The 26,125-nt window shown below is 48.4% G+C and overlaps 1 protein-coding gene across 2 annotated transcripts in view; it reads right to left on the minus strand.

Annotated features, from left to right (window-relative positions):
- Eya2 (EYA transcriptional coactivator and phosphatase 2) overlaps positions 1–25,862 on the minus strand; it is a 153,001-nt gene extending 127,139 nt beyond the window's left edge. Inside the window, exon 1 of one of the 2 annotated variants that reach the window (XM_057780604.1) lies at positions 25,500–25,862. In XM_057780604.1, coding sequence (XP_057636587.1) covers positions 25,500–25,858 — 359 coding nt within the window. In that variant the 5' untranslated portion in view covers positions 25,859–25,862. Of the gene's footprint in view, positions 1–25,346 lie in introns of both variants that reach the window. The other variant, XM_057780605.1, reaches the window with a different exon arrangement.
- Positions 25,863–26,125: the final 263 nt, after the last annotated feature.

Genomic DNA, 26,125 nt, shown 5'->3' on the forward strand with positions numbered 1-26,125 from the left:
TCACCTCTTCCAGGTCCTTACGAAGAAGCTGGGCAGTCTCACCATGCTCCTTCCAGGTCTGAGATGAGACTATTCTTTTTGGAACATTCCAGGCCCCTTCTGAGGGGTTTCCATGAGGTTATGGGGTGTCAGAGCCTCCTAGAGCTGGCGGAATTCACTCTCTCTCCCCCTCAGCGTTGAGGGGAAGTCTACAGCAAGTTTTTCACACTCCTTACTTGTGACAGCAGAACATGTCTCCAGGCCACTCCGGCCCACATCTGGCCCAGCCTGCTCCGAGCCCTCAGGAACAATGGCCCCATTTTGTTATTTCTCCCGTTTCTCTCCTTCTGATGGTCTGCCCTGCTAAGAGTAGCTGTTGGCAGGGATTTCTGCATTTCAAATGGCTGGGAGACCAGGGCCTGGACACAATACGCTCTTGTTGGAGGGAAGAATTGGTGTGTCCTTAAGAGGTGACCATGGGGATATCAGCACAGCTCTGCTTCCGGGCCACACAACCTTGTCCGCACAGCAGCCTGGGAGTTGCTGACGTCTGCATCATGATCAACAGAAGAGGACAGAGGACAGCTGGGGGGGGGGTGGCCTCCGCCAGAAAACACCCCAGGAGTAGGTGATTCTGCACACAACACTACGTGCCTCACACATCTTGTGACAGCTCATCGAAGACACGGGGGAGGGAAGGGCCCAGACTCTGAAATCAAAAGTTTTGCCTTCAAACTCTGCCTTTTCCTTTTACAAGTGTACCCTAAAATTCCGAGCCTCCCTGGACATTGATCTCTTTATCTATAAGGTGAGATTAACAGCTTATAGGAAGGTAAGGATGCATTGCAGTGTTCAGTGTCTAGTGCCCAGCAGGTGCCCTGGGCACAGTCAATGCCATCAGTTTCCTCGCTTCCTTTATGCTGGGAAATCAGGCTCTTAGGGCTCATAAGCTGCCACCTCTCCAAAGGCTGGAGCCCAGACTGGCATACGCAGTTGAGGGCGTGGGCTCACACTTCAGACTTATGGCCCCAAGGTCAGTGAGAAGTTACATGGGATTCCCCGCTGTATGCTGTGAATATATTTTATTACCATTGGTTAATTAATAAAGCTGTTTTGACCTATGACTTAGCAGAGCAAAGCCAGGTGGGAACTCTGAACAGATCTTTGCTCTATATCTCTATCTCTATCTTTATCTATATCTATATCGAGGAAGTAGGCAGAGTCAAAGAGATGCCATGTAGCTGCCAAAGGAGACAGATGCTGGATCCTGAGCCACAGCCTTGTGCCGATACACAGATTAATAGAAATGGGTTAATTCAAGATGTAAGAGCTAGTTAGAAATATTCCCGAATCATTGGCCAGGCAGTGTTGTAATTACTATAGTTGCTATGTGATTATTCGGGTCTGAGCAGTCCGGAAATGAGTTTCTGCCTGAGTTCAAGCCCCACCTCTGGAATTCCAGGGCCAGGCAAGATAGTAAGACCCATACATGATAGGCGTCGACCTACTTTACAGGGGAGAATGGGTGAGGGCTTGAACTCACATGATTCAGAAATTAAAATGAGAGAGGAATTTAACAGAAGGGTCTCACCCCCACCATCTCCCACAGCCACGTTCAGTGGGATGGTGGTGAATTCTGTGCGTGAACTTGAGTGGGCCACAGGACACAGGGATCAAACACAGTCTTTACCTATGTCTGCAATTGGGTTCCCAGGTGAGATTGGCCCTTGAGTCAATGGGCTCAGCAGGTGGACTCCCTCTCCAATGTAATTCTGAATAGAACAAAAGGTATAAGAAATAGTCTCCCCCTCACTCTTACCCTCCCACCCTCCCTCCCTCCCTCCTTCCCTCCCTCCCTCCCTCCTTCCCTCCCTCCCTCCCTCCCTCCTGCCCTCTTCTCTCTCTCCTTCCTTCTCTCTCTATTTGAACTGAGACATCTGTTTCCTTCTCTCTGTACTTGGACCGGGGTCACATCCTTGGTTCCCTGGTTCTCAGGTCTTTGGACCCAGGTAGCTACCACTCAGCCTCACCACATCCCAGCTATAGAGAGGACCCTGTAGGAGTTCTCAGATTCCACATTGCATGGGTCAGTTTCTAAGAAGGGGCAAGAGAATGAGATTTATTTCCCACTGGTTCCGTTTCTCTAGAGACAACTTACACAATAGTTTTTAAAGTATCATTCTTATTCTCTTTATGCAAATTGGAGCAAACACAAAATTATATTCTTGTTCACATCACTCCTATTTTTAAAGAAGCATCCTGTATCACTTTCTTTTAGTAATACTTGTTTGGATGCTGGGCCTGATGAAGCATGCCTTCAACCCCAGCACTTGGGAGGCAGAGGCAGGTGGATCTCTGTGAGTCTGAGGCCAGCCTTGTCTACAGAGCAAGTTCCCGGACAATCAGGGATATCAGGGATACATAGTGAGACCCTTTCTCAAAAAACTTAGAGATAAAAGAAAAGAAGGAGAGAGAGAGAGAGAGAGAGAGAGAGAGAGAGAGAGAGAGAGAGAGAGAGAGAGAGGTGTTTGGAAGTTTTAACCAAAGAATGCCTGGAGTACATTGTTACTGTCTCAAAGGTAAGCTGTTAGAAATAAGATCAAATAAAAACCGTTTCATGCACCGTTTTCACTGTTTATATGTGCACACTTGCAGCAAGTTATTGGAAGTAAGTTCTCAGAGCTTTTCTAAAGAGCTCCACGTGTGATCTAAATAAACACGCCATGCCACTCCTCCCTCAACAGACCTGGAGCTCCACACACTCCAGCATAGGCGAGTGTCCGATTCCCCACAGCCACACCCCAGCATATTAGCAAGCTTGGAGTCCCTGTCCATCGCGTGTGAAATAGAGCACATTTCCACATAGTAAAAGTCTAGTCTGTTTCCTTCTCTGTGAACCACCTGTTCATGTCTTTCACTCGGTTTTTAATAGTTTATATTCTTGTTCCTCCCCTCCCCCTCCTCCTACTGTTCTTAAAATTGATTTCCAGGAAGCTTCTGGTGTTAGAGAAGTCAGCTGCTTTTCTGTGACATGAGCTATTCAGGCTTGGTTGTCATGTGCTTTTTGATTTTGCAAAAAAAGTTCGTTGATGTGCTTGAGCAAAAGTCAGATATACATCCACACATACAGACAGACAGAATTAAGAGACAGCTGAAACAGACAAGACGAATCCATAAGAAAGCGATGCTGTCCTCAGGGGGAGTCCCTGTCTGGCGGCTTTTTGTTATCCAAGGAGAAGTATCAGGTGTTTAGTGTTTTACACGAAAACCAGGCCTCAGTCATCACAGTGTTTGCCTGGGAAGGACAAAGACCTCAGCTTGATACTCCCTCCCAACCTTTGTGAAAAGCTAGGCACAGGGGCACAATCTTGTACTCCCAGCACTGAGGAGATGGCTCTCTGGACAGCCACCCTAGTGTACTTAGCAAACTCCAGGCCAGCGAGAGAACCTGTGGATGGCATCTGAGGAACAATACCAAGGTTGTCCTCTGGTTTAGGAGTACATTTGCACAAACAAACAAGCAAACAAGAAACCTAGCACAAATCCAGGACACTCCTGTGGATGTGATTTTTAAAGCTCCCATAAGTCCCTGTGCTCCATGTGTCATCTAAAACTATCACAAAGCTGTGGAGAGAGCAGACACATGGGGCACTGTGGGTCCCTCACAGTCTGAGCTGTACAAGCACAATGCAGAGAGCAGGTACGCACAATGTGGGATGCTCTTCTGCATGCTGTGAATATGTTTTATTACCATTGGTTAGTAAAGAAGCTGATTTGACCAATAGCCAGGCAGAATAGAGCCAGGCGGGAAATCTAAGCACAGATAAAAGGAAAAGGAAGGCAGAGTCTGGGAGATGCCAGCAGCCACTGGAGAAGCAAGATGTGAGGTAACAAGTTATGAGCCTCGTGATAAAATATAGAATAATAGAAATGGATTAATTAAGGTTGTAAGAGCTAATTAATAATAAGTCTGAGCTAATAGGCCAAACAGTTTATAATTGATATTAAGCCTTAGAGTAGTTATTTGGGAACTGGTGGGTGAGAGAAGAACCTCCAGTTACACACGCATCTTCCAATCAGAGTTGGCTGTCAATATTTCACCGATGGCTACTGCTTTCTGTCCCAACATCCGCATGTGTGCCCACCACACATGCTATTTTTCTTTTATGAACCCTGTAGGAGAGGAATTACACCACAACTCCCACCCCTGAACACTCCCATGCGTGTTTTCTAAGAGGCAGAACACTGTCTTACCACCTCAACTCTGTCATTAGCCTTGAGAAAAGTGGCAATGACAGTGTGCCATCATCTATCCACTTGCCACCGGTCATTCTAGAAGCATGTGGCTCAATTGTCAAAGTTCTTTCTAGAACATTCTCTCACCCTGCCTTTTCCAGTCCGGGCATGCTTGAAGAGCAAACTGTCTATTCTACAGTAGACATTCCATGTCCTTTTCTGTCTTCTCTTCCCGAGTTGTACCCTTTCTCAGACTATCCCACAAGTGATGACATGTCCTTGTCCTCGGGGCATCCTGTCCATCCTCCTCACTGCTAAGCATGGTACAGATTGTCCAGATACTTCTCCACCATATAACGACTGTGTTCTCTCTCTGAATTGAGGCCACAGGAGTGGAGACCCTCCAAGATCATGCAAAAGCCTACTCCTTGACCACACCTCTATCTAGGACAGACTGAGGATTCTCCACGAGCTAGTCTTTGCAACGTCTGTTAGCCCAGCTCCTAGCTCCTCATCACCACTTTGCCTTGGCACCCAGCCCTGTTGGTTTATGATTTGTTATTAGTGCAGATCTGTGTATGCATGTGTGTTGTACGAGTTCATGTGTGCACTTTTGTGCATGTGTATTGCTATGTGTGTGGAGGTCAGAGGTCAATGTTGAGTCTTTCTGTGCTCCCCTATACCTCATTTTCTGAGATATGATCCTTCTTAGTCACTGTTACGTTGCTGTGCAGAAACACCATGACCGAGGCACCTTCTAAAAGAAAGCATTTAGTTGGGGGCTACTTACAATTTCAGAAGCTGAGTCTAGGGCCATCATGTCAGGAAGCATGATAGCAGTCAGGCAAGCATGGCATTGGAACAGTAGCTGAGAGCTCACTTCTGATCCATAAGCAAGAAGCAGAGAGAGAGAGAGGAGAGAAGAGAGAGAGAGAGACATAGCAGTGGGTTTTTGAAACCTCAAAGCCCACCCCCAGTGACACGCCTCCTCCACCAAGGCCTCCTAATCCTTCCCCCAAACAGTTCCACCAACACTCAAATACATGAATCTATGCGGGCCTTTCTCATTGGAACTACCACAGGGTTTCATGCTGAAGCTAATATTTGCTGATTCAACTATACTGGCTGCTCGGGAAACTCCAGGGATCCTCCTGTCTCCACCTCTCCTGCACTCGGATTAAGGAAATCACTGTCTCATAATGTTTTAAGTAAATATGGCAGGTTGTGCTGAGCTATCTTGGGGCACAAGCAGTCCATGGATGATCAGCTAGACGTGCTTACAAGAAGTCTCACCAGCTGGGCCAGTGGCACAGGTCGGTCATCCCTGTGCTACGGAGGCTGAGGCAGGAGGACCTGAGTTCAAAGCCTTCCTGGGTAACAAAGCAAGTTCAAGGCAACTTACTGAGATCCTGTTTCAAGATACAATGTAAAAAAGGGCTAGAGATGTATGTAGTTCAATGGTAGAGCACTTGCCTAGCATGGGTGAGGTCCTGGGGTCCATCCCCAGCACCTTAAAGAAAAAAGGAGCCACTGGACCAACAACATGGCTCAGTACTTCACAGTGCCTGCTACCAGGCCTGACAAAGGTAGAAGGGGAGAGCTGACTCCCACATGTTGTCCTCTGGCTTCCACACTGGCACCATGGCAACCACTGCTCCACACACACTTATACATGCACACAAAATAAACAAACACGTGTAAAAAAATGTTAAAACCGTTAAACCCTTCTACGGGCTCCCACAGCCAACACTGACACAAACAGTTAAGCTCTCCTCCATGAGCCCATTCACACGCGGTCTCTTGTAGTACACACCCCCACAAGCTCCGGCATCCCCTCTGAAACACACACACTTACAGTATACTTCTTCACACTTGCATGCCCACATATGCCCACACCGTCCCCCTAATAATCACATAGGCTTTCTCTTGAGTAATTAAAGATTATTTAAACTTTCCCGAGCGCCTTAATTTGGTTTAATAGCATCTCAGGTCTCAGACAAGCAGGGTAGATTTAGGTCAAATCCGTTCAATTCAGCCTTACAAAAAATAAGTGGAAACTACGGGACTGGCATGGACAAGGGCAAACATCATGCCGGCAGAGGAGGGCCAGCAGCCTTTCGGAGGGATGGAGCGCGCTGGGTGGCTTCTCTGGACACCGACACACTGCCTGCGTATTAATCACACACACACACGCCCACCACCATGAAGGAAGAAAGTTTTCCAGTTAGCTGTTAGACAACGGTGGTTTGGGTTGTCTACCATCCCTTGCTAACATACACGTTCAAGGCAGGCCTTAATCCCAGGCACCAGAGAAGCTAAGGCAGGAGGATACTGTCTCGAAATAAAACAAAAAATGAGGTTGGGGACACAGCTCAGTGGTAGAGGACTTGTCTAGCATGTGTGAGGTCCTGAACTTCAATCCCCAATACCACAGACAAGAAAAAATTCTGGCCCCTGGGAGAGCCACTACAGAGAATTCTGAGCTGACGCCTACCTGGAGCTCCTGAGATGAACAGGGTGTGTTCCAGGGAAAGGCCCAGTTGCCACCGTGCAGGAATGTAGGCCTCATTTGCCAGATCTCCCAAGGGCCCAGGAGAATCCAGAAACCCTGGTTTTTATATGGAATCTCCCGAGTTTTAAATGCTGGCAACTCACTCGAATCAAAACACCCTCAGGCCAAAGAAAGCACATTTGTGGGGCAAAGGTGGCCTCAGCCTGTCCCCATGACCCGGGATCAAAGAGGAAAGAGTCAGATCTGCATGTGACAGAGGCGGGGGAGTTCATGGCCTTCCTCAGCCTCAGTTTCCACAGCTGTCTGCGGGAGCCGGCCTAGGCGAGAAGCGCACTCTTCCACCATGGCTGTCGGTAGAGAGAATGGTGTATCCGGGCCACAAAGGGGGGCACAATCTGACACCGGTTCAAAAACCGGCAGTTGAACCAGAAATGTTTCCCCTTCCCCGGCTGAGGTTTTTGGAGGCAGTGGGTGTGCTTTTAGAAAAACACAACACACCAAGTCAGGAATTTCATGAGGGAAAACGTGGCAGCTGGGAAGGCCACATCTGGGGATCTGCTTGCTGTGTGAGTACACGCTGTTCTGCCGTCCCCAGAGCAAGGCAAGGCTGCAGCCAGGCTGCTGTGGCTCCTCTGAGACCTGAGGTGCTGCGAGGGCCAAGGCAGGCGTCCTGGGTAGGGACACACACCCAGACAGGGCCTCCCTCCTCCAGGATGCGGGACAGAGAACTGATGAGGCCGAGTCCCAGAACTCTCCAGCATGAGATTCACCAAGCCCCTTATCCCACCCCTTCCATAAACATCGGTCAACCTTTGGCTACAGCTCAAGCCTTTGTCCTCGTCCTCACCTTGAACAACACGGGCTGTAATAGTCTCATTTTCTCAGGAGGACTATGGCGCTAGTAAAACACTATGTGCCTGTGACCTCATTTAAGCTGATGGCCCCACTCCACAGGTGGGGAAACTGAGGCCCAGGCAGATAAGGCCATTAGGTGGTGGGTCTGGATTTCCACCAGTGCCTGAATAAAACAGAAGCTATCCACACTGCCGATCATTTTTTCCACTGTACGCGGCATGTCTATAGGAGTATGCTCTTCATGAGGGCTAAGATGGCTCTGTCTAGCTGAACCCCATGTGTGTGGACTTGGTCGCAGTTCTCTACGGCAAGGGGACGTAAGTCTCAGCGACACCGTGGGGTCCTTTGTAGAGTCTCTCTAGCCTCAGTTCTTCAAAACAGGGAGTTGGAAAAGCCTGGGAGAGCTCAGCAAGCCAAGGAGGATGCTGGGATGGTAATGTGGCCATGGTGCCGACAGGACCATACCATCAGTCATTTTGGTCATGCTGTTTAACCTTTTAGATGACTGTCATATTCCCTGAAGTGCCAATAAAATGTCTGGGCCTGAGGATGGAGGTGGCTGGATATATCGTCTGGCCCATGGGTAGGAGGTGGCTGGACATGTCTGGCCCATGGGTAGGAGGTGGCTGGACATGTCTAGACTGGGAGGATGAAGATGGCTGGACATCTGGACATCCTGGCAGTTGGTTTGGAATCACACTCTCCAAGGCACTTCTCCGTTTTTCTGGTGACCGGCCCACCGAGTCACACTTTGTGAAGCCTCTGAGATCTCCTGATCCACCCACTGTCCCCTCGTTCTCTTCCCAGGGTAGCCAGATCTCACTGTCCCTGACCTGCTCAGAGCTCTACAGTGGCTCCCACCTTGCCCAGAGCATAAGCCAAGAATCAGAAGGGGCCTGGAATGTCTCTGTCTTCCTGACATCCTGGCTCTGCTTGCTCTAGCAAGTTCCTGGCTATTCCAGAATGTACCAGTTACAACCCACTCCGAGTCTTGTATGTGCCCTTCCGCCTCAGCACTGAAGGAACCTCTCTTTGCCAAGCAGCCTGCTCTGTATGGGGGGCAGTTAAGCCTTTTGTCACTAGGCATCAATCAGAATGGGAAGATTCACACCAGAAAAGGCATAGCATCCAGTCAGAGCCCTGGGTTTTCAGAAAGTCGGTTCCCAGCGTTCCACGGCAGCGGCCACCTTCCTTATCTGCACCCACCCTGCCCAGCCAGTTTTCATTAACAGACTTGATTTTGAGCAGGGAGGACATAGAGGGCAACCTATTGAGACCATCTGGGGGAACATTCACTCTAGGCCACTTGGTCCCTCTGCCCATCCTCTCAGAAGCTTCAGCACCGCCTGCACCCCATTCTGCAACCTTGTTGCAGGGCCCAGATTTTGAAAGGGGCAAAGCTAAATGTTAAGAAGGGCTTTAAGGATCCTTTAAAAAAAAGATTGACTCTCTTGTCCATGCCAAATTCCTTCTAGAACATTCTAGGAAGAACATTCATGGAAGGAAGGAAGGAAGGAAGGAAGGAAGGAAGGAAGGAAGGAAGGAAGGAAGGAATACCAGAGATGGAGGGATGGAAGTCTGTCCCGCATCTCCCTTTGGTGCTGGGCCTGGCCATACTGAGTCATTTCCCACTTTGGTTTTTATTTGTATTTGTGACTGTGGTGGTCTGAATAGGAATGGCCCTAACAGACTCTTGTGTTTGAGTGCTTGGCCCACAGGAAATGGCACTATTAGGAGGTAGAGTAGGTGTGGCCTTGATGTAGGAAGTGTGTCACTGTGGACGCTGGCTTTGAGCTTTCATATATGCTCAAACTACACCCAGTGTGACAATCTCTTTCTAGTGCCTGCAGATCAAGAGCTAAAACTCTCAGTTCTTTCTCCCTCACCATGTCTGCCTGCACGCTGGCGTCGCCATCATAATGAAAATGGACTAAATCTCTGAAACTATAAGCCAGTCCCAATTAAATGTTTTCCTTCATAAGAGTTGCTGTGGTCATGGTGTCCCTTCACAGCAATGGAAACCCTAACTAAGGCAGTGTCTCTGTGTGTTCATGTATGTAACTGCAAACACGCACATGCCATAGCATGTGTGTGAAAACCAGAGAACAACCTAGAGGGTTGGTCCTTGCTTTCCTCCTTGTCTGAGACCTGCCACTCTTGTTCACCACTGCATGATCCAACTGGCCGCAAGCTTCCAGGGGCACTCCTGTTTTCATCTCCTATCTTGTCATAGGAGCACTGGGGTACAGACCTGCACCTCCATGCCCAGTTTTACATGGGTGCTGGGAATCCTTCAGGATGTCTCATTTCCCAGGTCGGTCCATGTGGGCCAATTCAAAAGCTATCCATCACTTATGGTGTAGGATGTGTTGCTTTCATTGGTTGAATAAAGCGACTGCCTTGGCCTTTTGATAGGGCAGCCCTTAAGTGGTCAGAGTAGACAGAACAGAATGCTGGGAAGAAGGGAAGTGTGGCAGATGCCATGATTCTCCTGCCCAAGACAGACGCTGGTTAGACTCATGCCGGTAAGCCACAGTCAAGAGGCGATACAGATAAATAGAAATGGGTTAGTCAAGATGTGAGAGTTAGCCCACGAGAGGCTAGAGCTAATGGGCCAGGCAGTAATTTAATTAATACAATTTCTGTGTTGTTATTTCGTGGGTTAAGTTAGCCGGGTGGCCGGGAGCCGGGTGGCCGGGGCGAAAAGCAGGCCCACGTCCTCCTCCTACAACTTACGTCCGAACAATCTCAACAGCTAAGGGTCCTATGGGTTAGGGTTTTGCTCAATGCGACTTTTGGAGGGAGGAAGAAAGATAATGATTTAACTACCAGCCTGGGCATCAAGACATCTTTAAAAGCTCCAGCATATCCCTGACCACGCCACCCACTCCCACCCGGACCATCAACCTTCCTTCTTGTGTGGAATCCTCACGGGTCCTGTTCCCACACCGGGCAGCACAAGTTCCTTGCTGTTCTTTTTTTTTTTTTTTTTTTTTTTTGGTTTTTCGAGACAGGGTTTCTCTGTGGTTTTGGAGCCTGTCCTGGAACTAGCTCTTGTAGACCAGGCTGGTCTCGAACTCACAGAGATCCGCCTGCCTCTGCCTCCCAAGTGCTGGGATTAAAGGCGTGCGCCACCACCGCCAGGCCTCCTTGCTGTTCTAATCAGTGACTGATGACCACTTATGAGACCTGCAGACATCTTACGACTCACATCAACCCAGATGACATAACCATCCTCCTCTTGAATCGAATAAGAACTCAGGGGATAGACTTGGACTAGCACACTGTTCTCAATGATGAGCCATGATCAGGGAAACTCCTGAGAAACACATAAAACCGGGGAGAGACTGCTCCTTGGAAAACTCTCGGCCAGACCCCGGGAGGCCTGAGTCCTGCTTTTTCCTGGAAACAACATTCAGCGACTCTTGGCATCTCTTCTGGTCAGGATTTAGTCAAAAGAAAAAAGTCATGGGGAAGGGAGAGGCTTAGGGTCTGTTGGCCGAAATGAGATGCCCAAGATGTGCGAGGAGCCCAAAGGGGTTCCTCACTCAGATTTGAAACACAGGAACTTTCTCACAAAAATCAAGATTGCTGTATCTTTTGGAAAACCAAGACACCTGGTAACCGGAGCCTGATCCTGGACTAATGGGCATACTCCGTGAGGGGGAGCTTGTGCACGTGCATGCGTGTGTGTGTGTGTGCGCACGCATGTGTGAGCATGCGTGTATATCCCTGTGTGTGTGCCTGTGTGTGTGTGTGCTTGTGTGTGTGTGCCTGTGTGTGTGTGCGTGCACGCATGTGTTAGCATGTGTGTATATCCCTGTGTGTGTTCCTGTGTGTGTGCCTGTGTGTGTGTGCCTGTGTGTGTGTGTGCATACACACATGTGTTAGCATGTGTGTATATCCCTGTGTGGGTACATGTGTGCACATGGAGACCAGATTGACAACCAGTGTCTTCCTCAAGCGTTTCTTTACTCTCTCTCTCTTTCTACTTCCTCTCTCTCTCTCTCTCTCTCTCTCTCTCTCTCTCTCTCTCTCTCAACAGGGTTTCTCTGTAGCTTTGGAGCCTGTCCCAGAACTCTCTCTGTAGACTAGGCTGGCCTCAAACTCATGGAAATCTGCCTGCCTCTGTCTCCCAAGTGCTGGGATTAAAGGTGTGTGCCACCACTGCCTCCACCTTTTTAAAGACAGGGTCGCTCACTGTCTGAGCTGGCTCACTGATTGGCTAGACTGGCTGTGCCAGCGAGCTCTGGGATTCCTTCTCTGCCTCCCAGAGCTGAGATTACAGATACTTAAGCTTCCACCTAGCTTTTTACCTAAATGCTATGTATTCACACTCAGGTCCTTACACTTACACGCTGAGTATTTTACTGGCCGAGCCACCTCCAGTCCCTGGGCTTTTTCACTCTTGATGGTATCTTCCTCTGGAGAAGAGCCTGGTACACAGTAGGTACTCAATGCTTTGGAATGTATGGATGAGTTCGATTTCTATTCAGTAGGGATGGGCTGGGGGCTGGGGAAGGGAAGAAGCAGCTGATTGCCTGTTCATTAGAAACAAGGCGAAACTGCTGGAGGAAAACAATTTCGACAAGAGAAAGCAAAGGACAAGAAATCAAAACAAAAAATCCTTAACAAGCGCCAGCGACTGCTGTGATCTGGTGGCTCCAGGGTCTTTATGTTCTCCAGATTTGACCCACAAACCCAGGGTTCTTGGAGACAGGGCTGGGATCTTCACTCTGGCTGCACAGGAGGGCTAAGCCCTCACTGGCCTCCCTTTCCTATCGCAGCTCTAATCCTCAGGGGCTATGACTCTCAGGCTCCCATAGAAGACCCCAGGAACCTCTCAGGCAGGGTAGCGAGAGCTAGAAGCAAGTGTTTTGGGAATTGACCTCCAAGCAGTCCTAAAATCGGAGCTCCTTTACAGGTCATACCTGTGCCCCCAGCCCTTTCCCTCTCTTTACCCCCAGTGCGCCCAGGAACACTTATGTCCAACAGAAAGCTAGGATTCCAGTGGCTGAATCCTGTTTCCTAGCAAGGAATAAACAGCTTTCAACAACTTGTGTGGGTCAGGTGCCTCCTGGAGCAGGTCACATCCGTGACCTCCATTCCCATCCCTTCATTGAGAAGGGAGCTGAGGCTGGGAGGGGTTCCATGAGCCCAGGGCTGTGAGACCAGTCGGTGCAGTCACAGCAATGCGTCCTTCCATGACAGACCACATACGCAGCAGCGGTCCTGTAAGATGGCAATGGAGCTGAAAGATTCACTTTGCAGGGTGATGTCACGGCCCTTGAATCATCGCAGCGCATGTGGTCATGTTTGGGTGGCTGGCACTGCCATAAACTATCCCATGGCGCCCTCAGAGTAAACACAGCGCACCCAGTTACTCACAGCACATCAGACTCGACCAAGACAGTAAACCACCTGTCAACACCCGTGGATCGGCTTCTACTGCTTCACAGAGTCGTTGGACCGTGTCCTGCCTCTATACAGTAACGTGGGGTGCTACGCACACCAGAGTAGTCTTGGCCATCATGTAGACTGTCAGCATCTGGATCGAATGCAGCAACTGTACAGCATAGATTTGTGTAGAAGCACACAGCGTTCGCGCAGCAACTAAACCACCCGATGCTGCGTTCCTCTAGATTACCCCATGCGTGGCTGAGCTAGACAGCGTCTGACCCCAGCTCGCCCATCCTCACCCACAGTATGCTGTGCTCGAGGCCAGGAGAGAGCACAAATGAGGATTGATAGGTAAAAATGGGTAAAAGATGAACCCAAGTCCAACCCCTAAAATGCACATGGTAGAGGGTAAGAACCAGCTCCCACAAACTGTCCTCAGACTTCTGCAGTGCGCCTCTCCCCCACACACAAATGGAATTTAATTTTTGTAAACTCCAAAGCTGCAACTAAGGAACCTTTACCTCCTTTGCACGCCTGTGTCTAGTTAATCAATGACACAGTTAAGTGAGGGGGAATGGGAGGGAGCTGGATTCTTTCTGGGGTGCTAGAGGCTGGACAGTGTAGTAATCAGGAGACATACCTCTAGATCCAGCCCCACAGAAAAGCCTGGCTTGACCCCTTCTCTTGTGAACCTGAGTGGCTTCTATACGCTCACTGTCCTTTGCTCATCTATAACAGGGGCAGTTGTGCTGAGGAAGAGAGACGTTTGTCTGCCATTATTCAGGACTGGACCATGCAGAGGGAATGCCCAGACTACTGCGGTCACCTCTGTATGTGTCCAAGCTGGGCCGCACACAAACGCATACATGTAGCATGCAGCTGCTCGATCAGCCAAGATCCGTCTTTGAGGGCAGATCTAGACAGCCATGACTGACAACCCCAGAAACCTCACTCCTCTCATCTTCTGCCCCTGAAGACAGTGCAGAGCACCAGGTCTCGCTGTACAAGAGTCTTGTTATTTGAGGAGAGTTTAGGAATAAAATATTTTGGTGTTGTATTTTATTTTAGTTTTTGAGACAGGGTCTTGCTATAGAGCCTAGGCTAGCCTCAGAATTGACGCTTCCTGCCTCTGCTTCCCAAGTATTCCATATTCCACCATGCCTGGCTTAAAGTATTTCTTTCCTTGCTTCCCTCCTCCTTTCCTGTCTTTTTTTTCTTTTTGGTTCTGTTGAGACAGAGCCCCAATCTGTAGCCCAGGATAGCCTGGAACTCATGGCAATCCTCCTGCCTCAGCTTCTGAGTGACTGGGATCGCAAACACAAGTCACCATATCCATCTAAAAATTTGCGTTTTAAATAAAGGGGTCTCAGACGCACGCGTCACAACTTCCCTCCAGGATTCAGCTACACGCACACACCCAGTTTTGCTGTTAATTAGTTTATGGGCTTGGGTTTTAAACCATTCTAAACTGTCTATGATAAGCAGTAAAAACTTTGGAGCCCGTTCGCCTTAAATTTTTTCTATGGTTTCTAAGGGCTAAAGAGAGAAATGTCCCTGACTGTTTAAGCTACTATGGGAGGGTGCACACCTCCCTCAAAAAGAAGACTCATAGATTCTTCCAAAATGTTTCCAATCTAGAGACTGTAGTTACCTGAGAAGCAGTGGGGTATGTCCAGGACAAATAACTTAAACTTTCACCCTCTTTTGTTGAATTCTTCTGGGGACAGATCTATTACCAGATTCAAATTTTAAATTGTAAGACAGGCTTATGATGTGTATGTGTGTGTGTTTGTACCCGTGTGTGTATGCATGTGCAGGTGCATGTGTGTTTGTGTGACTTCACTGTGCATGTATGTGTAAAGGCCAGAGGCCAAACTCGGTCTTGTGGGTCAGAAGCTATTTACCTCATTTTGGGGACAGAGTCTCTCGTTGGCTTGGTTCTCACCAAGTAAGGTAGGCTCTCTCTGGTCAGGGAGCCCCTCTAAAGCTCTGAGATTATAAATGCGCATTACCATACTTTGTGTGGGTTCTGGAGTCAAACTTGGGTCCTCATTCTTGTAAGATGAGCATTTTACCAACTAAGCCACCTCCTCAGTCCTCCTGTGACATTATTTAATTGAAGTCCTTATAATATATCTGACACGGAAGTTATCTGTCTCATGAGCTGGCAAACATACCAAGGTTCTGAGGATTCCTAGGATCTGCCCAAAGTCACACAGCAAGTAGGTGATGGGGGGAAGTCAGCTGCTGCCCCAATAGGGCCCCATTTCAGAGACATAGCACTGGGCCTGCCTAGTTTGAGGAGGAGGTCCCTCCTGGTGGGCACATGTTCTCAGAGTTCTGCCTGGAGGTTCTCATAGCCCACTTAGGCTCCTCTCTTTACCTGCTCTATCTGTCTGTCTGTCTGTCTGTCTGTCTGTCTGTCTGTCTATCTATCCATCATCTATCTATCTATCCATCATCTATCTATCTATCTATCTATCCATCATCTATCAATCTATCTATCTATCTATCTATCTATCTATCTATCTATCTATCTACTCATAACACACACATACATGCATACATGTGTGTGTGTGTGTATATATATATATATATATATATATATATATATATATACACATATACTAATTCTCACATGATGTGGATGGGGAAGTTCTCAAGACCTCAGCCCTGGACAAATAACTGTCATCGACCAAGGAAGGCTGAAGGAGGGAGAAGTCTTTCCCAGGGAAGAGCTCAGAAACTGGCTGTGCAATACCTAGTGGCCAGCCCTGAAAACATACACACAAGGGACATTATACAGCTTGAGCAGGTTGCATTTATATGTTTAGGAACACATACACTTAACAAATTAATGTAAAAAAAAGAGGCCATAAATTAGAAACAGCAAGGAGGAGTATGCGGAAGGGTTTGGAGAGAGGAAAGGGAAGAGGGAAGTGATAAAAATACATCAAAATCTCAAAAATAAAAGAAAAACTTTTAAAAGAAAAAAACGACAGGTTCTCAGTGAAAGGACAGGGTAAGGGCCACAGAGGCCCCACTGGTTTATCATAGAGAACCTGCCATCAGTCTCAGTCTCTCACACAGACACACCTGTAACACAAGGGTTTTGGGCTTGGGGGTTTTGCTCTTGTTTTAATTGTGTAAGAACTTTTGCTTGTAAATATAAGCATCCTGTGCATGCAGTACCTATGGAGGACAGAAGAGGGCAGCATATCCCCCACCCCAGAGGAGATGGAGAAACAGGCATTTGTGAGCCTCCTGGGTGTTGGGAACTGAACCCAGGTCCTCTGGAAAAGGATTAAAAGCCTTGTGAAAGTGCATGGCACCTAAAATCTCGGTGAGGTTTTAAATCTACTATCCTCACCCCTCATCCCTTTCTGAACACTGTGATGATTTCAACCTTTAATACCCGCGTGATTTCATTCTTAACTTCTCAAAGTCTGGGGATAGCTCACACTCTAAGGAAAGCAAAACATGAAAGTAACCACCCTAAGTCATCCTTATCACAGCCCCCCGTAACCTGCAGGTTAACATGCTGTCAATGGGGAAACTGAGGCAAAGCTAGGCTTTGAACCCAGGGCATGTCTGTCAACAACGTAAGAACTCCCTATGGAGAGAACATGGTTGAGATGACGTTAGTTCAGATCAGATCTGGGTCATTCCAAGGTGGCACCTCAGAGGGTCATGGCTGTGGCACTAGCTAGCCAGTGAACCCCAGGGACTCACTGTGAGTCTTTGGCATTAGGGAGAAAATCTTTTGTTTTTCTTTTTTAGCTCCTTAAGGTTTGCTGAGCAAGAACCTTGTATTTTTTTTTTCCCTTCCTGTGACTTCCCTTTCATTTAAATGGGAAAACATGCATTTCAAAGACATTCAATAGCTGTGTTGAAGTCTCAGGTTCAATCACAATGTCCCCATTGTGGCTGGGGGACTCCCTGGCCTTTAAGCTTGGGTTATAAAAATTTGGTTTGAGCCCAAAGTCTGGCTTTAATAGAATATTTTAATTTTGTTTAATGAATATTATTTTAAGTCTATTTGGCAGTTTAAAAATGTGTTCTTTTATTTTCAAATTAAGCTTTATCCATGATCCATGCTTACTTGGGGATGGGGGTACAGCGAGCAGTGGGGGCGATAATAATACAAACTACCATTTATTGAGTGCTTACTATGTGCCAAACGCCCCGTGAATGCATGCCACCTCATTTCATGTGAGCGGTCTTTCCAGGAACAGCAGCTGTGCCCGGAGGTGGCAGTACAAGGGCACCTAGGGCACTGTGAGTGGCCAAGATTCACACCAGCTCCGTCTGAGTCTGGGGCGCTCAGCCACAGCCCACGCTTTCTGCACATGGACCTGCAGTTTCCAGGCACCGCACTGGCCTGGTGTGCAATTGTCTGCCGTCTTTACAGCTGGGTGTTAAACGCAGACGAGCGGGACCACAAAGCCAAAACTCTCACAGGTGACGTCTTTAAATTTTCACCGCAGCCAACGGCAAAATCCTTATTATCATTACCATGCCCGGTTTTACAAACTGAGAAACTGAGGCACAAAGAGCTACACCATTAGCCTTAGGCCGCTTGGAAAGCGTGATCATAGCAGGACTTGTCTTGGTCATCACTCATGCGCTGCCCATTGCTGCTACAAACACTTTCTTATTATTCTCCGCAGAAAGGCGCGCTATAATCCTTGCTGTGCAGATGGGGACACTGAGGCACAGACACGTACAGACAGATGGACAAATGCCAAGTGACAGCTTCAACCCTAGCAGCCCAGGGTTCCCAGTAAGGCTTCCAGTTGGGAAGAGCTGATTCTTTCTACCCTGCACCATTTTCCAAGGAAGCAGAGAGCAACCGTCAGGGTACCAGAATGTCCCATGATGCACAATGCATCTTGGGACACAGAAGTTGGTGCTGAGCTGGGCTTCTTGAGGTGAGCATCTGCAAAGTTGCTTGAACCCTCATCCTGCCGTGGGAGCTATAGAAAGCTCTGGAAAGGGCTGGAAGTCACGGCAACACCCTCTGTCTACTCAAGGATCAACAGGGCTAAGGCAGGGAGACAGTTCAAGGGCACTGGAGTCCTGTTCTTGTGGGTCTCTCTGATCACAGACACAGGTGTTTCACTGAAGAATGGATAAGAATGAAAGCACCGGGAAACACAGCATTTCTTTGGAATGGCTTATCAAATGTTCAACGCACACTCTATCTTGTCAATGGAATTTATCTTGTCATACTGCCAGGGGTCAGGGGTCAGGGGTCAGGGGTCAATGTATTTTGCTCTAAAGGGCCACAGTCAGTGTTTCAGGCTCCGTGGGCTGCACAGTCCCTATAGTAACACTGATGTTATTATACCAGGACTGAGACAGCCTGCAGGGTTGGGGACGGCCAGCTGTAGAGTTGCAGACCCGCTGCAACAGCCCGTAGCTCCAAACATGCCTATGCTTCCACAAGGGCAGATTCGAGGCAGGCATCCTCCTCTTCCTCCTATTCTGACCCTCTGTGAATACCCATAAGGCAATACAAACAGGACTGATGTTAAAGTCTGCATCCCAAGGGCCGATGTGAAAGCTGCCTATTCTAGGGGCTTGGGATCAGAACTGGATGTAATCCTGCTCTGACATAGGCTATAGGATCCTGACCACACGACTTTACCCCCCCCCCCCGCCGCCCCAACATTCCATTTCCACATCTGTAAAATGGAGATAATAACAGCCTACTTCATCCAGAGACAAAGCAAAGTATTTCCTAAGTGTAGCGGCTGGCACACAGCACATTCTCAATAAACAGGGGCATTGCATGTTGCCAACAACCCTTGCACGGGAAACATTTCTTTTTTCAAAAACAAAGACACCGAAAATTAATTCACTGAAATAAAAATATAAAAGGCAGACAAACTTTCCAAATCAAGTTCTTAAAAGTTACCCCGAGAGTCCCAGAGGTCAGAAAACACCCCACCCTGGATCAAACCACTAGACACCCTCCCTGAGTCTGCATCGACATCCCTGTACCAGTCTGTCTTTCTTGCGGTGCCTGAGCAACGTGGAGACATTCCACGCATTTTAGACATCTGTGAGATGAAGACATCACCCCCCACACCCCCGTCGTCCCTCCCCCTTCCCTCTACACCCCAGCCATTAGCTTCTGGGGGAGGGGTTCGGTCTCTTCAGCAAGAGGAGGGCACCCAGAGCTCAGGATCCTCACAGACCGGAGGTGAATAATCTCCCAGGCTTCACTCTTTGTCACGGCTGGATGGGACCAAAACTCTGCTGACAACACAGGCACAAGTCACGACTTGTTGAGCCGTCTGTCCTAGCAGAGCTGTCCTCCTCAGCCCCCTCGCCTTCCCAGTGGCAGGGAAGGCCAGAAGTACACGATCCCCGCCTCCCCACTTCCCAACTAAGCAGGGAACGCAGGCCTTTGCTGGAGAGAGATGTGGTGCTAGAACATTCCAAAACAAAAGTGGCCATTTGTGCAAATAATACACACCCACAAAGGCAAACAACCTCTATGGGCTGACACCTTTTCTTTCTCTCAGAAGAGGGTTAACTCCATTGTGGAATGCCCACCAGCAACTGGGTTGGTACTAAGATTAGGGACGTGCAGACAGACACACTGTGTGTGTGCTTCAGGGAGCCGGTGGTTAATGAGAGCAAAAGGCTTGGCTTCACGCTATGCACCCACATTTAAAAAAAAAACACAGAAACAAAGAAAGTAAAGAAATGAAACAAAAACCAAAGGACCGTGAAAAACTATTAATATTTCAACCACAAAGTGATCGTGAGATGGGGAATAAGAGGCAAAGAAATTGACCAGGAGACCACAGGGCGTTCTTAACCTCTGACTCCCAGAGACCTGAACATCAGGAGGAGGTATCAGTAGTGACATATGGACCCTGAACTCTGTTTTTCTCTAGAAAGGTGAAAGAGAAAGTTCTGGAGGAGCCCGCCATTCCAGCCTCTGTCTCGGTTTACCACAAGATGTCTTTGCGAGCCCTCGGAGGACCAGATCAAGTTAGGAGCAGAACGCCCCCTCTTCTGTGTCCAATTCAACCAAACACGTCTAACAGGCAGGAATTCGGACTTGGCCCAGGAAACGAGTGCTGGTGGTTTTGTCCTGTTTTGGTGACCTTCAGTGCGTTTATTTATGTACTTCAAGCCCATGATCTAATACATGTTGGTTTGGCTTCCCTTCTCATAATAGCAGCCTGTAAAAAGCTATTGAGAATTCCCCGTGTTTTCTCATTTTGGGTCAAGAAAATAAAATCGATATCTAAGTAACCTTTTTAAAAATTTAAAGGTCTGTAACACTCCAAAATGAGGAGCGTTTGCACCTGAACGAAGAAGTCTGTCTCTCAGAGCCTCTTCAAGGTGCAAGATTGGTGACCTCTTATGTGAGAATTAGCTAAGAAGGGACTTTGTCGACTTAAGTCAAACAATGCCATTTAAAACTCACGTTAAAGCAATTACCATGCAGAACCTGCCTGTGTTTTTCCCATTTCTTAAACAGAAGTGTGTATGTTTTCGCATAGTTTCCTGCTGTGTTTTTTTTTTCTTGGCACACTCACGTCGTACCACGAAACCCAAAGTATTCACAATGCAGGAACAATAATGGCCGAAACAGACCCTCTTGCTTCTGCCATGACTTTTCTTTCCCAAATTAAAATGCCTACTGGTTAATACATGATATATTTTACTTCTGAAAAACAATGCTTAGGAGATAAAGAGAAAAGAGACGGAGCCCCGCCTTCAGAGGACACAAGGAAAAGTGTGTTGCCACACATGCAGGAGTAGGCGTTGGACCGTCCGGTTCCTCATTCTTTGGGGGGAGGGGAGGGGCATGTCGATTTTTATCATTTTTCCTTCAATTATAAAATCCCCAAGAGCTGGCTGCTTCCCGAGTGAGTGAACGTAAGCAGATATGTTCATTTCAGTTATGTCTGTGAATACACAGACTTGAAAAGTTAATTTTCCTAGATATTCAGACAGAAGGGGGAAGTTGGAAGCCGACGACACACTTGATGATACAGGCACGATGCTATATAGATGGCAAATGACAAAATAGTTCTTAACCTCTGTTAAATTCTTCACACATTTTAAAAGATGTTTAAATTGGCATTATTTTGCACTGGCATTTCTGTCTTAAATTTCTGCATAGATTCGAGACTACGAATTCACATATCAAAACACCAGGAGCTGGAAAATCCCTGCTGGAAGAGCTGTAATTGCCAGAGGAGAGTGGCTGTGAGGCCGAGGCCCTGCTTTCAGCAGGACGGTGCGCGGCAACCCTGCGTTCCATCCTCGGCTTTCTTTCCAAGTATGCACCTCTTAGGTCCTATGAACCACAAGCCCGTGTCCCCACGTTCAGGCCACTGGTGGCATCCCTCGACAGCCTAAGTGGCCAAGATGAACCGCTTCTGTCACCCGACTCTCAGGACCACCTGTTCCAAATTACTTTGTCTTCCAAATGTTTATAATTGAACCCCAGGCCAGCTCCCACTCGTAGTAATACAATGCAGCTCCTTCTGGTAAAGCGGACCTGAGCTGTGCCTACCGTAAGGCTTAGGGCCTTCCCTCTGCCGGTAAGTTTATTGACTTGTTTTAGGAACAGAACTGCTCAGTGTTAATATAAAAGGGACAAATCAAATTAGCCCTCGTAAATAAACAGCCATTTTCCTTGACAGAACCAGACCCAAACTGCTAAATATGACTCCCAAGGTTTCTATTCCTGCCTTCTAAATATGGAATATGACTTCTCTTCTATTTAAAATAACGGAGATAATTTGTTCTGTGCATGTTCAGAGTCATCCAAACTGCTTGTCACCCTCCAAGGGGAGGGAGAGCAGGGTTTTCGAAGGACATGGGTGAGGCACCCACCCACTGGGAACTGAAGACTTGGGTTTCATCTGCACTTCATCTGCGGCCTATGTGAGTCATCTGCTCTGTGACTCAGTTTCCCCTTTAATAAGGCTGGGCTATGAATAATAACACCCTAAGGACTGGCGTGAAGAACTAGTCTAAGGACCGATGAGATGAGTTGATGGATGTCCTCTGTGTTCAAGTCCTGGATGTGTGGTAGCAGTTGTATTTGTTTTTCTTGTTTTCTGTTTTGTTTCGTTTTTTTCGTTTTTTAACAATGTGTGTTTCCATAAGTGAATCTTAAGTGTAGTCTATAAGTGGAGAAAACAGCATCAGCATTCACAGCCATGAAAGCCAGTGAGAAGCAAACGGAGAACACGCATGTAAAACTGTGTAGCTCCCGTCAGCTCTAGGTGCGCCAGGCAGGTACTTTCCTACCCCAAATTACAAGTATTAGTCCCCAGTGGAAGGTGTCCCCTCCCTGGATTAGAAGGCAAACACCACTAGACCAGTTAAGACAACCAAGTAGCAAATTCTCCACTAATGGTTTTCCTACCAGAAGTTCCTTTGTGTGTGTGTATGGTGTGTTTGGGACTCTTGCACAGCCTCAGATGCTGAGGGGGAAGGGAGCTGCTCACACAAACTGTGATTCTGGAATTAGGAAGAGTGTTGGGACTGAACGAGGAAAAAGAGAGAGAGAGAGAGAGAGAGAGAGAGAGAGAGAGAGTTAGTTTTCTGTCAACAGGCCATGTTTTCTCTACTCCCGGGTTAAGCCTCCGAAAAGGATTCCTTCTGGGCAAACGCCTCCAACTCCTTATTCAGAACAAATAGCAAGACAAATGTTTCCTGCCCACAGCAGAACCCAGTCTTGGTGGCCGGCAGAAAGTGTGGCGTCTGGTAATGACTCTCAGCCACGCTTCCTGAAACCCCAAGATCAGGAGGGCCACAGAACTAAGCAATCCTTCCTGTTCAGAAGCCTCTGGGCAGACAATTCTCTCCCTTAAGGAATTTCTGTCAGGCCCCACAGTCTTCCTTTGTATCTGGTGCCCAGGTGAGAGGCAGGTAAATATCTCTGGCTATGTGACAGGAAGCAGGTCCTTTTTCCTAGTCTTTGTATGTGCACCCCTCCACACACACACAGCACACACACACACACACACACACACACACACACACACAGAGCACACACCTCAAGTCTGTGGATATTTTCTGAGAGTTAGGCTTTCCCCTGTGCCCTAAGCATCCTTTACGGGCAGGAGGGCCTGCCCAGCAAGGAGCAGTCCCGGCTCCAGTTCCAGCTCCCATCTAGCCTCTTAGATGCAGGGGCTTCAGCAGCTAGCTCAACTGAGCAAGACCTTTCCCCTCCCTTCTTTTTCTGACAGCCATCGGCTGTCTCTGCAGCCAGAAACACATCTGCTGTGATCGCCCGGAACCCCACTCCCGCTCAGTGATAGCCTAGGCTTTTACTACATGAGAAGTTTATTGCTGGCTTAATGAGTTTCGAAAGGGGAACCGCAGCTGAGGACAGTCAGCACACATTGTGTGGGGGGTGGGGGGTGGGGCACGGGGGGGGGCAGAGAAAGAGTTCTTGCCCTGAGCTTGGCTTGAGCTGGTGACAGTCGTATGGCCGTTAAGTTCTGGTCTCCTGCGCCCTGCACAAGTTATCTTTGGGAACGTGCTGAAAAATAAGGAAATGTTTCTTCTTTGTCAGGGATGGAGTCATCTTGTCTTGGGGGAACCAAAAGACATCTTAAGTGGACATGTCTGGACCGTGTATACATTTTTGAAAACTGTTAGCGTCTCCACAACGTATTCAGCCCAATCCTGAAAGTGCGCAGCTACATCACAGCCCCGTTTTACTGCCGGCTTTTCTGCTCTCCCCACGGCAGCTAGCATTTTATCAGTTTATCCATCTGGAACAAGACTCAAAATCTCTTACGATCAACTTAAGGCAGCAGGGTGTTTTGAAAGAAGTGTGCTATGGGTGGTTCCCCCTCTCCAAACGATAATCCTGTCCACAAATCACATCTCTTTACGGGGTGTCTAACCCAACACAAAAGTTGTGGAAAGATGCTGGAACTTAGGACATTAAAACAGCTGCTTTTTAATATATATATTAAATATATATATATATCAGAGCACAAATCTTTTCATCTTTATTTCACATTGTTTACCTATCTGATACTAGAAAAAAAACAACTTATGTGTTTGTGCCTTATTTTTATACATGCAGGCGCAGCGCTATGCAAGCTCTTTAAAACCCGGGGAGAAATAACCAATTATTTTAAGATAAAACAGTTTATCAAGTTGTGAACTAAGATACTAAGGGGCTTTGGAATCTAAAAACGACTTCACACACACACACACACACACACACACACAAACCTTAGTTTCTCACAGATCCAAATTGGTTTATCTACAGCTGCAAAATCCCAAGTTTCAAACACACACTCAATATTATGCTTCATCACAAAAGATTCAAAACATTATCATTTCTTATGTAAATATCTTGTTAATTTCCCCCAGTTTGAAGATGTCTAATGACAAGGAAATACTAGGCTTGAGGGGGCCTATGCTGGAGGGAAATTGCATTTCTTGAGTAAAACTGCGGAGTGACTCCTTGAGAAGGATTATTTTGAAAAGTCTGTGCGTGTTGGGGTCTAACACACTGCCAAGTGTTGATGTGTCTGTTAACCTGTACTCTGGTAATAGGAATTTCACCAGAGCATCAAGGGCCTGTGGAATTAATAGACTCGGCTCCAAACCATTGTCCCCAGTTATAATTTCCTTGGAGCGGGTAACTTGTATACTCGCGTTGTATTGTTTTTTTAAAGTTATTAAAGGTTGTGTGGTGGAGGGAAGAGAGAGAAAGGACAGCCGATAGGAGATTTGCCTTGCTTTTCCGTAGGCAATGAGTGAGGGCTGTCAAGTGTGAGCCAGGGATAGGCTTTGGGACACTATGAACCTTGCAAGAAAGGCTCGCCTTTAACTGCTGGGCCAAGCGCGTTGAAGCTTTAGCGGTGGGATACTTCTCCCAGTCACGCTTCCCTAATACTCCTTGAGCTTGAGAGCTATTTGAAAAGCATTGAAGCAGCTAGGGCCAGTCCACAGCTGCCTGGCTAAAATAACTCCAGACTGCGCGCTCTCCCCTTACTACGAAATCCAGTCTAAGTGTTCTGATGGAAAGTTGTGTTAAGTTTCAGCTCCAACTTCAGCGTCCTAAGCTGGACCACTGCAGGATCATGAAGACTTTTCAAAAGAAAATCGGCAGGAGGAGGCTGGGCCACCGGCCCCCAGGTCGAGCGGTTTGCCTTGCTCCTCAGCCATCCCATCAACCCGGCCCTGGGGCATCAGCTTGTCCCTGGGTTCCTTTTGGGTGGGATCCGAGATTCACGACGAGCCTCCTCCGAGGCCAGGCATCTAACCAAACGCAGAGACACGGCCGCGTCCTGCACTTGTCCCGCGCGCGGGAGTTGCCAACTTCAGTCACTGCGCCCCGCACCCCACTCACCTGGAACATGAGGGGAAACTGAGGCCCAGAGACTCAGAGAGATTCCGAAAGGGGGTCTGCCGGCGGCGGCCGGGTCTCGATTCCACTCTTGTCTGCGGGGTCCCCGGGAACAGCGATCCCGCCCTTCGTCCCTGAGCGCGGTACTGTACTCACCCGCGCAATGCAGAGGCGTCCCGAGCGGGCCAGGCCGGGTGACGGCACGCGGAGCGAGTGTCGCGGAGCTGCAGCGGCCGCGTGAGTGTGGGACCGGCCCCTGTCCCGGCCGCGGGTCTCCTGCGCCCCCGCCGGGCCGCGCCGTGCGTGGGGGCCGCGAGGCGCGGCGCTGGCTCCGGGCGGGGACTCGGCCCTGCAGTGCGCACTGCTCTCGCTGCCGCCGCGCTCCCAGAGGAGGGACGCGCCGGCCTCCTCCCCGCGGCGACGCCCACGCCGCCTCCCGGCCCCGCAGAGTCCTCACCGCGGCCAGGCGCGGCCCCAGAGAGGCAGCAACGCAGAAAGGAACCGCGTGCGTGCATTCATCCATCCATCATCCACCCACCCATCATCTCTCCATCCATCCAGTCCACTGCCCGTGCAGGTCAGCCACTCCACTAGAACAAGACCAACTCGTTTTCTGTCGTCTTAGAACTTTCCATTCACACCGAGAGAGGGATCATGAACAAAGAATCCAGGAAAAAGAAGGCAGTTGGAGAAAGTTGTAAATACTAAGGAGGAGGGAAAAAGAGGGAGGCTGTGTGTGTGTGTGGGGGGGGGGTAGGGCACCAGAGCAATCCTGACAGACG

This window comes from Chionomys nivalis, chromosome 9 (assembly GCF_950005125.1).
Source record: "Chionomys nivalis chromosome 9, mChiNiv1.1, whole genome shotgun sequence".
In the NCBI taxonomy this organism is placed as follows: Eukaryota; Metazoa; Chordata; class Mammalia; order Rodentia; family Cricetidae; genus Chionomys; species Chionomys nivalis.